The sequence below is a fragment of the Tenrec ecaudatus genome, chromosome 1 (genome assembly GCF_050624435.1).
Source record: "Tenrec ecaudatus isolate mTenEca1 chromosome 1, mTenEca1.hap1, whole genome shotgun sequence".
Classification (NCBI taxonomy): Eukaryota; Metazoa; Chordata; class Mammalia; order Afrosoricida; family Tenrecidae; genus Tenrec; species Tenrec ecaudatus.
In genome coordinates, this window is record NC_134530.1 from 11,769,786 (window position 1) to 11,783,487 (window position 13,702).

Genomic DNA, 13,702 nt, shown 5'->3' on the forward strand with positions numbered 1-13,702 from the left:
ACACGATCAGAATGAAGTTTGAATATCTTCTTTGCTGAGCACATTCATAAATTGAGCATTCACAACCACCCCCCTCACCAAAAACCTACATGTCCCATAGGATTGCAAAACCCCAAACCCAAACTCACTGTAATTGAGTGGGTTCCAATGCATAGAGACCCTTTAGGACAGGGAAGAACTGCCCCTGTGAGTGACTGAGACTGTAACTCCTTACAGAAGCAGAAAGTCCCATCTCTCTCTCATGGAGTATCTAATTGCTTCTAACTGCTGAACAGAGACAAGAGATATGAAATACCTTCTACGTTGTTGTCACGTGTTAAATGGTTGTATGTGAACCAATTGTTTTTAGGACCACGACTCTGCCTTCCTCGCATCTCATTCTGATGCTCCCCATTCCTTGAATATTTGGATCATAGAATTCTTCAATATTCCAACTCAAGCCTTGAAGTTTTCCAGCAGTTCTCTCAGTCTGAGGTATACTGAGTGTGTTCTTCCATTCTGAGTTCAATTCCTTGCATATTTTATTTATAATGCTTTACTTTATCTTCTTGAGATGCCCTTTGACGATTTTCCTTCAGCTCTACAATTAAGAGCAGCTTTCAGAGTCTATTCTGACATTCACTTTGCTCTTTTCTTTCTTTCCTAACATCTTTTATTATTTTTTCTTTCCTAACTTTGTGAAGGCCATTTGCTTTCTTCACGGTGTTCTTGATGTCATCCTACAACTCTCCATGATTCAGTCATCAGTGATCAATTTCTGTAATCTGTCCTTGACATTACATATTTAACGTGGCATTTTGACTCTTCTGAACTTGTTTTAATTTTCTTCAGCTTTGATCTGAACTTGCATGTGAGAAATTGATGATTTGTGCCATGGCCAGCTCCTGGTCTTGATATCCTGATAATAGTGAACTTTTTCTTCATGGTTTCCCATAAATGTGGACCATTGTTTGGTTCTTGTGTATTCCATTTGGCACAGTGCGCACGTATAGCTATTGTTGAAAAAAGCATATTTGAAATGAAGAAGTCATCTTGCAAAATTCTATCATTTGATCTCCTGCTTCATTTCTATCTTCAACGTGATATGTTCTAACTAAAAATCCTTCCTCTTTATTTCTACCTTTCACATGCAAAATGTACCGACAAGTATTGTTTGTTCAATTTCAGACTGAAGTTGGTAGAACTCTGTGATTTCTTCATCATTGGCTTTCATGGTTGGTGGGTAATTTTGAATCATATTTCTATTAAATATACTCCCTTGTTTGTGCCTATATATTGTTCTAATAATGACAGCATTGTACTTCAAGATAAATCTTGAAATCCCCTTTTTTGATAAGAACTATAACTCCATTTTTCTTGAACCTGTAGACCCTTTGTCAACAGTGAACTTGCAAACATCTGATTCAATATGACTAATATCAGTCCATTTCAGCTCACCAAATGCTTAGGATGTTAATATATATGCATTCCATTTTTATTTTTGATGACTTTCAATTTTCCTAGATTGATATGTCATACAGCACAATTTGTTATTATTCATAGATGTTTTCAAGTGTTTGTTTTCATTTTGAATCATGTTCCATATGCCAGAATAAGCCCCTTTAGCTTTGTCATTAAGGTTCTGTGTATTTTGAGCAGACAACTCTTCTTCAATCTCAATTGCAGTCTCTTCCAACCTGAGGGGATCATCCTGCGGCACTGTATCAGAAAATAGTCCACTGCTATTCATCAGATGGTCAGTGGCTACATTTTCAGGAGTTGGCCACATCTTTCTACTTCCTAATTCGTGTTTCCTTTGGAAGCCGCACTGGACCGCTTCACCATGGGTGACGTTGATGGGGTTTAGGACACTGGGGCATAGCTTTCAGCAGCACAGCTACCAACAAGGAGCCCAGTGAAGACCGATGGATGAGCGGGAGGACTTACCCTAGGACTTCCTTTACCAAACTCACAGCTTTCAATTATCCTCACAATTTTAGATTTTTATAAAAATGAAACTTTAAAATAGAGTGGAACATCCGAGGGGAAACTAAATCTGATTGCATGAAAAATGCATCTAGGTCAACACATGGCTATCTCACTATGCTTATCTTCTGTTCATTTGTGGTGTTGATCTTCACAAAACCTATAGTTTTGGGGCACTATATTAATTAGATCTATAAAACATATCATAGAATGTTCTTACAGATCTACTCATGCTCTTTTATATCTGGGATCTAGTCTGATGGGAGATTCTTGGAGAATGAAATCAGCAGGACTTAGAAAGACAGGATCATTAACATTACCAGATGGGTCTTGGCTGAAAGTTGAAAATACTAAAGTAAATGTTCACCTGTGTGTTTCATGGATTATGAAAATGCATTCTACTGTACAGATCATAACAAATTATGGATCTCATCCCTTATTCCCAAGATATTGGAACTCCAGAATTCTCCTGTGAGCACAGAAAGGACCTGCGCACATACCAGGAGGTAGTCACTGGAATGAACCGAGGAAGAATGTGTCTCAGGGTAGTGTTTCTTAACCAGACTGAGTGACAGTCAATTACTATGGTCCTTATAGCCATGCTTCCTTATATGATGTATTTGGGTTTGGGACTTTGTATGCCAAACACTTTCATCTTTAGGGAGGGCATTCATATGCTGATGGACAGGAGTGGGGTAAATCCTCATTAACCATTTGGAATATGCAGAGGCTACAACCTTGATGGCCAAAAGCAAAGAGAACTTGAGGGAGATCAGAGCACACATCCTTCTGAATGAATTACAGTTGGTTCTTCATTTCTTTTGGTCAAAATAATTTTTCACGGAGAAAAATTCCTTCTTGCATGTGCTTCCTTCATAAACGAGGCAGATATTTGACTCATTATCTGCCCTGTTTTCTTGATATCCCTTGCTAGTCTCACCTTCTGTAGCCCAGGGTCTCTAAAGTGCTTATGAGAAACAGTTGACTAGCACAGAGCACAGTGAAGAAAGAGTTCAGGTGAATATACTGGTTGGGTTGTAGTGATACAGCCAAGAAATATTGCAAAAGGTACTGGGACATTATTGCTGCAGATGTGAACAGTTGTGAATTTGCATGCTTTATTGATCAGTTTCTTGCATTCTAAATGCAAACACAGTGCTGACATCCAATTCACTTATTTTCTTTTAACACCCCGTTTTTCTTTTCTCAAATGCTGCCTCAGCTACATGGAGTCACAAAATCTAACAAGTGTCCCAGAATTCCTCCTCCTGGGCCTTTCTGAGGAGCCAGCACTGCAGCCCGTCCTCTTTGGGCTGTTCCTGTCCATGTACCTGATCACTGTGGCTGGAAACCTGCTCATCGTCCTGGCTGTCAGCTCTGATAAACACCTCCACACCCCCATGTACTTCTTCCTCTCTAACCTCTCCTTGGTGGACATCGGTTTCATCTCCACCACAGTCCCCAAAATGCTGGTGAACATCCAGACACAGAACAAATCCATCACCTATGTGGGCTGCCTGACACAAGTGTCTTTTTTCAATCTCCTTGGATGTTGGGACAGTATGTTGCTCACCGTGATGGCTTACGACAGGTTCGTGGCTATATGCTCCCCTCTGCACTATCCAGTCATCATGAACACCCACCGCTGTGGCTTCCTAGTTTTGGTGTCTTTTTTCATCAGTCTTTTGGACTCCCAGCTGGAATGTTTGTTGGTGTCACAGGTTACATTGTGCATGACTGTGGAAATCCCTCATTTCTTCTGCGATCCTCCTCAACTAGTTAAGTTTGCCTGTTCGGACACTACCCTCACTACCATACTGTTAAATTGTGTGGTTGCCGTCGTTGGTTGTGTTCCAGTCTCAGGAATTGTTTTCTCCTATATGAGAATTATTTCTGCAATCCTGAGAGTCTCCTCTTCAAGTGCAAAGTATAAAGCCTTCTCCACCTGTGGCTCCCACCTATCGATCGTTTGCGTATTTTACGGAACAGGTATCGGGGTGTACCTCACATCAGCTGTGTCTTCTTCTTCCAGAAAGGTTGCAGTGGCCTCAGTGATGTACACCTTGGTCACCCCTATGTTGAACCCCTTCATCTACAGCCTGAGAAACCGAGATATCAAGAGTGCCTTGAAGAGGCTCCTTAGCAGAACTATCTAATTTTCATTCATGTACTAATTTGATGTGTGTATTATACAAGATAGCAAGATCTAATAACTGCAACCAGATATCTTGCCTCTTTGACTGCATAATTTTTGTAGCTCTCCTAGATTTCAATAGTTATTTTCCTGTTTGTGTGTTACTTCCTTTGCCATATCTGTAATGCCATAGTAGGAGTATTCCCAGAAGCTTTCTTGACTAGTGGGTCACACAAGGTCAGCAGTTAAGACCTACCATCTGCTCTACTGGAGATAGGTGAGGATTTCTGTCCCATAAAGATGTACTACAGAAGAAACGACCTACAGAGATGGTTTTCTAAGAATTCTACACTTACTTACAGGTTGCTATGAGCCAGGATAGACTGGATGATAGTGTGTGTGTGTGTGTGTGTGTGTGTGTGTGTGTGTGTGTGTGTGCGCGCGCGCGCGCGCCTATGAGTGTTTGTTTGTGTATGTGTGTTCAGAGTAGTCTGGGCTTTGTCAGTCTGCAGGGTCAAGTCACATAATAGTTTTGGAATCTCAAGTTGGCCTGCTAACTGCAAGGTCACCAGTTTGAAACTCCCAGTTGCACCATGGGAGAAAGACATGCCCTTCTCTTCCAATAAAGAGTCACAGTCTCAGAAAGTCAAAGGGGCAGTTCTACCCTGCCCTTTAGGGTCACTATGAATCAACATTGACTGAAGGGTAGTACTTTTTTGTTTTTCTTTGAAAGTTTGTCATCTATGACCCAGACTTCCTGGAAAAAAATGCACGATATTTGAATATACTTACAACGTACATCCTTAACTTAATCCATATCTATTTTGTAGACTGCCTTTGCATCTAACAGATCTGTGTATGTAGTTTACATGTCAGAATGCATGGCACTGCATGGGAAGCTTGCAACATGGTGATGGCTTGCTCTTAAACTATTCAGTTTCTGATCTTGACTGTACATGTGACTGTCATTCTCACATTTCTTCCTTCTTTATGGTCTATCGTTGTCCTTGTTTGCATGTAGATGCTTCTGTTCCTCTACTCTCCATCCTGTAAGCATAGTTTATTTTGATGACTTTCTCTATTGGTTTCTGGATAATGATGTCATGTGTCTTAATCTCAGATATTGTCTGATGTTGGTGCTCTTCTGTCTGAAGTATTTCTTTTAATATTTCTTGTAAGGTTAGTCTGGTTTTAACAAATCCATTTAATTTTCTCTATCTGGAAATATAGTAATTGTGTTAGTATATTTGAGAATAGTTTTGCTGGATATATTATTTTTGCTTGGCAATTTTTCAGTTTTACATATTCCATTTCATTTTCCACTTGCCTATGGTTTCTGGGAAGAATTTAGAGCTTTATCTTATTGGTGACTCTTTACAACTACTGCTTGAATCTTTCGCTAGCTGCTGTCAAGGTTCTTGGATTGTCGTTGGTCTGTAAGTTTGGTTATAATATGTATCACTGGCTTTCTTTGGGTTCTAGCCTGTATAAAGTTCATTGAGATTCTTTAATGGATATTTGCTTATCCTGCATGATATTAAAATTTTATTTTTGAATGTTTTGAAATTGATGTTGACAACCAATGTACAAATGTGCTGAAACACCATGGATGGATGGATGGATTGTGATAAGAGTTTTATGAGCCATTGATAAAATAATTTTCTAAAAAAATTTTCATCAGATAATCTTTGACCATCTTCTCTATGCCATTTTTTTTAATTTGCTTCCTCCTCTCCTGGAGTTCTGGAGAAGACAACAGAAACAAAAGTTTGAGTAAGTGACATAGAGGCCGTATCTGACTTCCTCTGGCTACACAAAGGCAGAGGAGAATTCATCTCCACACCAGGTCAAAGGTCTGTTTCCACCAGGCTGAAATCAGACATACCTTCACACTGCATCTTCCATTCCCCCTCTCTGACACCCAGCACACTTTCTATAGCATTCTCTCTCTCTCCTCAATTGCACAGTCCACGCACTGACCACTCAGAACTCACAGACAATGCTCTCAGTTGTGGGAGGTGATTAGCTATTAACAGGTTATCACAGCCAGGATCAGAAAACCTTGGTCCACAGCAACACCCCACCTGCGACAGCAGCCAAATCTCTCTCCCTGGTCTTCATGCAATCCTCTCTCATCTGCCTGGGGCTGTGCCTCACCCTCTCATAGTCGCAGGGCTACTCCTCTGCTGTGTCTCCTGGTCTCCTTGTCTGGAGTTCTGGTCTTGGCATGGCATGCCTCTGCCACACCAACCGAAAGCAGATATTTCAAAGGTGCTCTACTGCTGGCTCTTCTTCCATGATATTTCAGGAATTCTTTGTCTTCCTGCTACTGAGATAGCTCTCCTAAACACAGAGAAATGACAATCCCCTCCACTATTGTTTCACCCACCCTATTTGCATCGTCCCACCTACATCATTTGGGGGCAGTTATAAGGACACGAAGTGCAAGAACCTCATTAGGAAATTTCGCTGGACCCCAGGTTATCGGACTCTCTGATGACTGAGAAGTATGCAGAGATACTGCTCATCGCGACTGATTCAAAACCCGCCAGTGGAGCATTTTGTCTGTCTCTTCCCTGAGCCACTTATTTAAAGTTAAGCCCTGAAGTAAAAGATTTGGACTCTAATATTACATTATACTTCTTAATTCTGATTCTCTCATGCTAGTAGAATGTTTTGAGGTCTTATATGTTTCTTCTGATTCCTGCAAGAAAAAAAGGAGTTTAGCACACCAAAGCTGACCATTTCTTTATTTATTTTTATGATAAAATCCTCTAGATAATATTATTTTTAATGTTTTCATAAGATTAGAAGTGATTTATATATCTATAAATATTTTCTTTGAAATATACCAACACAGTATCACACTAAATATTTTCACATAAGAGTTCTCATTTACTATAAAATTATATATATTAATTTTTCAATTAAATAAATATTTTATAATAAAGCATTTTATGGGGGGCTTTTATAGTGTTTATAACAATCCATATAACAATTGCATCAAGTACATTTGTACATGTGCTGCCATCATGTTTCACAAAATACTTTATTTCTGTTTGAGCCCTTGGTTTCAGCTCCTCTATTTTTCCAACCCTTCTGCACCCTCCCCCCTGCAATGACCTCTGATAAATTTTAAATCATTTTTTTTAATTTAATTATTATTATTTTCATATCTCACACTTCCCGCTGTTTCCCGTCACTTATGTTATTATTGTTCATCCTCCTGGAGAGGTGTGGGGAGGGAGTTAGATGTCGTCAATCATGGTAGTCGGTTTTCCCCTTCTCCTCCCACCTTTCTCTTACCCTCGTGGTATTGATACTCCAATTACTGTTCCTGAGGTGTTTATCTGTCCTGAATTCCGTGTGTCAAGAGCTCTTATCTGTACCAGTGGATATGCTCTGATCTAGCCGGATGTGTAAGGTAGAACTGGGGTCATCATAGTCAGAGGGAAGAAGCATGAAAGAATTAGAGGAATGTTGTATGTTCCATCAGTGCTATCCTGCACTCTGGCTGTGGCTTCCTTTCCTTGTGACCCTTCTGTGAGGGAATGTCCAAAAGTCTACAGATGGACTTTGGTTCTTTACGCCGACGCCCATATAACGTTATATTTTAATGTCTCTGAGAAATATAGACATCTATTTCATTAATTTCATGTCTCAAATGAGAAAGAAGTCTCGTTTTTCTCAGTTTCTTATAATAAGGTAAAATGGTAATACCGTTATCAAATACAATATTACACAAATTGAAATATTTTATCTTATTTGTTCATGGGCATAGTAGGAGATATACACATAAATGTATACCTTAAATTTGCTGTTGTTTTGGTTAGGCTACATTAAGTCAGCTCCAGCTCATAAAAGACCCAAGCACAATAGAAAAAGCCCACCATGTACCATACCCATGACTGCTGATAGGTTGTTGTGTTAAGTGCCCTCTAACAGATTCTGACTCATAGCAACCCTGTGTACAAAAAAACAAAACAGCATTTGCATTAGTTTGAATTGTCTAGAGAAACAAACAAATGATCCACACATATAAATAAGAAAGAATATGTATCAAGAACCAATCTTATATCAAGAAGGCATCTCAACCCAGTCCAGTTCATCTCATGTTAGCTGGAACCCTCTCCAGAGTCACACAGTATCAGGCCAAGGACAACTCAGAGAGATGAAGCCCAGGTACAGGGAGATGACAGGCCAGTGGGTGCGGTCACTTGGATCCAAGGTCCTTGAAAACATGACAGGGACAGACAGTTCTCAGGGTTGGGCAGTCCCACAAGGGGCCACCCCTGAAGGCGGCCACAGTATCTGAGTAAGGATGAAGGTGAAGGGCAAGAGAGGGAGGAGATGTCCTCAGTTTCTCTTATAAAAGGGCCCTGCCCCCACCCCCGAGGATGTATCATCAGACTGTTGCCTGGGTGACAAATTGGATTACAGCCTTCCATACTTGCAAATTCACATAAAACACATTGCAGAGCCCCTCCTGCACTAGGCACACACCTATGTTGTTAGAGCCCATCATTGAGCTACTGTGTCCGCCCCTCTGTCCAGGGTCTTCTTTTTCACTCTTTCTACTTGACCCAGCATCAGGCCCTTCTCCTGAGGGTGCACTCTGCTAATGACCTGTCCAAAGTGCGTCAGACAAAGTCTCACCATTCTTGTTTCTAAGGAGCATTCTAGCTGTACTTGCTCCAAGTCCGGTCTCTTTATTCTTTTGGAAGTCTACGATATTATCAATATTCTTCATCAGTACCACGATCCAAATACAGCGATTTTTCTTCTTCAGTCTTCCTTATTCAACATTCAACTTTCAGAAGCATATGAAGTGATTGAAAATTCCATTGCTTATATCAAGCTTAGTGCTCAAAACGGCATTCTTTCTCTTTAACATCTTAAAGATTTACAGTCTTGGAGGGATAGAGGCACCCCTACCATATCATATAGAGCAGCAATTCTCAACCTGTGGGTCGCGACCCTTTGGGGGTTGAACTACCTTTCACAAGGAACGCATAAGACAATAGGAAAACACATATTTCCGATTTTTTAGGAACTAAGACCCTGCTCCTCTATCCGACTCCAGGCAGGTCTGCTCACATGCAGATACATCCACGTATGAGTACCTGGTGTGAAGACTGTTATCCATGTTACACCATCCTTCAAGAAAAATTTCGTTATTTGTAATTAGAAATAAATATTTCACAACGTATAATTACACATTGTTTTGTGGTTAATCAGTATGCCTTAATTATGTTAAATTTGTAACAATGAAAATACATCCTGCATATCACATATTTACATTACAATTCAGAACAGTAGCAAACTTATAGGCAGGAAGTAGCAACAAAAATAGTTTTATGGTCGGGGGTCACTACAACATGAGGAACTTTATTAAAGACAGGTGGCATTAAGAAGGTTGAAAACCACTGCTTTAGAGTCTCTGTGAGTGAGATTGACAGCAGTGAGTTTGGTTTGGGCCATATGTGATAGGGAGGTTTATTGTGCCAACCTGGCCGATAGGAACATGCAGGTTTAACAAGGTCACAGTTTGGTTGGAGGACAAAGAAATAACTGGCTTGCTAAGCCCACCCCTCTCTCTTTTGCTGCCTGGGAATTGGACCAGCATGCAACTGCTTTAGCTAGTTCTCTGCCTCAACTTTGGAGCTACACTACCTGTGGGAGAGCCAACCTGTGGATCGTGTTGCTAGAGCTTGAGGTTTCTTTGAGACCTGCTTCACCATGCTGGTGCTGTGTATATCACTTGATTCCTTGAGGTTTGTGGATCCTGTTGTCTTGCATTGCTTGAGTATGATAAACCATCCAGGCCTGCTTCGCTAAGCTCTTGAGTTCCAGACTGTTTAGGATAACCCAGCTGTTTGCTTCTGTGGGTGAACTCTGCCTGCATTGCCCGAGAGAAGACTCACCTGTCTGCTTGCTTGACCTTGGACATTGGATCCCTCTTGATTAAAGTATTTTCAGTAGATTAACTGTTCTAGGAAAGTCAGTTGAACTGAGCCTTTTGTACTGCTGTGTGGAGGAATTCGCTGTTATATTCCTTTGTGCTGTTTAAATAAATCTCTCTATCTATCTAATCACAAGTGTCCTGGTGTTGTTTCTCTAGAGTACCCTGCTTAACACATTGGTTTGTTCATATTAAATGAAAATACATACTGAAAGCTGACATCTTTGATCTTCATCTCTAAGTGCTTCAAGTCCTTACTAGGTTTTCTGCAAATAAAGTTCTGTTCTTTAATATGGAAGTTGTTAATAATTCTTCCTCTAATCATGATGTAGCATTACTTTTCCTATATTTTACCTTTATGGATATTTTTGGTCAGCATAGAGATTGAATAAGAAAGGATTCAACACTGATTTTGAAACATGCAGGATATTTCTTGATTTAAAACCATGCAGTACCTCCTTGTGTTTAAATAACAGACCCAGGCCTATGTACATTTCCCATATGAGTACAATTAAGTGTTCCATTAAGTGTTCTTATTAGTTACAATGTTACCCTTAGTTTATTATGATCCTTAGAGTTATCCTTACTTTTGAATCGTCAATAAAAGACAAGCAAACATTTTTCCCATATTCTCCACTTTCACTCCACATCCTCTGGTGAACGTAGCTTGAGCTTAAGGCAGCTCCCTGTCAAGGTACTGCTACAATGGTTTTTGAGTGATCTTCAGCAACGTTTTACTTGCATGTGATATTAATTATATTGTTAGATATGTTCTTCATTTTATTGGGTCACCGTCCTTTTGAATGGGAACACATATAGAGCTCTTCCAATCAGTTGTTCAGGTAGCTGTCTTTCAAAGTTTTGTCATAGACTAGTAAATGCTTCCAGTGCTGCATCAGTGTGTTGAAACATTTCACTTCATATTCCATTAATTCAGAATATTTTATAATATCAACTGTCCAGATATTGAATTGAGTTTACTTGATAATGACATGTGATAACCATTGTTTTCAAAAATTGAAATTGGAACTCATTGCTCAGATGCCATATTCAAGGGTGTAAGTTTTGATGGACTCATGCAAGACTATGGCATATCCCAAGTAATTTGCTCGATCCATGTGCTACCCATTTAACCAGCTGAAATATTTCTAATATTCTTTAACTTTGAAGCCAGTTGCTTCACTGGAACAGATCTATTTACGTATTATTTCAATACAAGGGTGTCTTTTTAAAAATATACTTAAATGCCTTAAGCGAAGCTTGAAATTTATTTTCCAATAGCATTTGTTCTTGATTACATGCTCCCTCTTGAAATAGCTTAATGTCATATGAAACCATTTTTGGTACAGTCTCGGCCATTACATCTTCTTTTGATACTTCGTGCATTATATTTTTGCCCATGTAATTTTTCAGTTATACAGCTTTAGACTTGAAGTTTTTCTTCAATTCTATTTTAACAAAATCATTTTGTTGGGGCTCTTCAGTACTTTATGTTTCAGCTATGCTGAGTGTGCTGTTCCCTTCTGATTTTATAGCTCCAAGTCTTTGCGCATTTCATTACACTATTTGGCTTTGTCTCTTAAGATACCTTTAAAAACGTTCTGTTGAGTTCCTTTATTTAATCATTGCTTCCATTTACTTTAGCTATTCTATGTTCAACTTCAAGTTTCAGAGTCTCTTTTGAAATATGCTTTGCTTTTTCATTTCTTCCTTTATTTTAATGATCCTTTTCTTTCTCCGTGTATTATGTTCTTGGTGTCATCCTATAATCCATCTAGCCTTAGATCAATTATTAATATGTTTAATGTGTCAAATCTATGTTTAAGAAGGTCTCTAAAATCAGGAGAGATATATTCAAGGTCAGATTTTGACTCTCATGAACTTGTTTTAATTTTTTTCACCTTCAATATGAACTGAATGTAACCACTTTATGTTCTAATCCACAGTCTGGCTGAGGATACTGATCTTATACATCATCTATTCCCATAGATTTAATTATTTTGGTTCCTTTTATTTTTTTTTAAATACATGCTTGTCATGAAGTTGTAAGTCTTGCAAAACTCCATCACGATTGAGTTAGTTAGTTTATTGTGAAAACCTGGCTGATAGACAAGTGGGGTTAATTGAAGGGCAGAGGGATAAATGGCTCAGTGAGCCTCATCTTTCTAGTTCTCAGGGTGCAGCTGCCTTAGCAGTTCCCTGCTTCAGCTTGCAAGGCTGACTTCCTGCAAAACATCGCCAAGAAGAAACTGCATGGACCTACCCCGATGCAGACCTGGGTGCTGGAGTAGCCGTGTGGAGACTACTGCCAGCACTGAGATGCTTACACATTCACTAATTCGGGTTTCCTCCTGCAGTAGGCATCATAGTATGTGTCTTTTTTGACATAGAGAAGGACTTTGTGGATTGGTGTTGGACATATGGGTTAATGGGTTAATTATGGACTTGTGGATTGGGCAGCACTGGGTTGGGATGTTTTCTTGATGTGCACTTACCATTTATATAAAACTCTCTCTTATACATGAGTTTCTGTGGATTTGTTTCTCTAAAGTACCCAGACTCATACAATGATATTTCTAGCTTTGTTTTAGTATCACCAAGATCAAACTTTCCAACTATTCATTCCAACTTCCTCTTTGATCCCTACAGTCCTCTTCCAAAAATGAATAATTATTCATGCATATTTATTACATGTTTTCTCAATTAAAGGAAGAAGTTGGTAGAATTCATCAAGTTCTTTAGCACTAGTTTTAGTGGTTGGTGAAAATTTGTATAATAGTTGTGCTAAGTGGTTTCCATTTAGGTATATAGACATTATCCTGGCATAGACAGTGTTGCAGTTTATGATAGATCTTGAAATATGTTTTTTGGTGATGAATGGCCCACAAGGCCTCTTCAACATGTCATTCTCCACATACTATGCAATATTTTGGTCTGATTCAAAATAGCCCAAATAAATCCATTCCAGCTCATTAATATCTACAATTTTATTTTTTATAATTTTCCATATTACTAGGTTAATACTTTGTACACTCCATATTATGGTTATTATTGGATGTTTACAGCTGTTTCTTCTAATTTGTGTGGTGTGATTTACATCATCTTATGAAAGGCCTGAAAGTTTTCCTCCATTCACGTCATTAAGGTCGACTGTGCTTTCAAGAGGCACTTCTTCCACAGTTGTATTTTGAGTGCTCATCTTCTGGTGCTGTCTAAGAACAAGAACACCCTACGGCCATTCATAAGGTTTTCAGAGGCTAATTCCTCACGAGGGGAACGCACTGCTTCGTAGTTTGCTTTTAGTCTGTGAGCTCAGCTGAAACATGTTTACAATGACGGCCCTTGGGAATATTTGAAATATCACCAGCCTAGCTTCACAGCAAAAGATAAGAAGTCACAGTAAAATAACTGACAAAGTGGGGTCCATGTGTGTAGTTATTAATTATGTTGTTGAAAAAAGTATTTTCAGTGAGGAAGTCTCTGTTCTTGCAAAACTCTATTGTGTGATCTCTGGCAATGATTCCACCACCGAGGTCACGTGTTCCAACTGGTGATCCTTCCTCCTTGTTTCCTCCTTCCACAATCTAATCACCAATAATTCTGTCTGCATCGTCAGGGCATGTTTAATTAGTTTTAGGTTG

General features: G+C 39.3%; 2 protein-coding genes across 2 annotated transcripts in view; both read left to right on the forward strand.

Annotated features, from left to right (window-relative positions):
• Positions 1–13,702, forward strand: part of LOC142442643 (vomeronasal type-2 receptor 116-like) — a 211,081-nt gene that overhangs the window by 44,967 nt on the left and 152,412 nt on the right. The gene's annotated exons all lie outside the window — the stretch shown is intronic.
• On the forward strand, positions 3,174–4,121 carry LOC142444987 (olfactory receptor 7E24-like). The gene has a single exon (XM_075546440.1). It carries the CDS (start codon positions 3,192–3,194, stop codon positions 4,119–4,121), a length of 930 nt encoding a protein of 309 aa, XP_075402555.1. The 5' UTR covers positions 3,174–3,191.

What these genes read in the sequence shown, in the direction of transcription:
- LOC142444987 (XM_075546440.1), top strand. Translation starts at nt 3,192, where the DNA reads ATGGAGTCACAAAATCTAACAAGTGTCCCAGAATTCCTCCTCCTGGGC.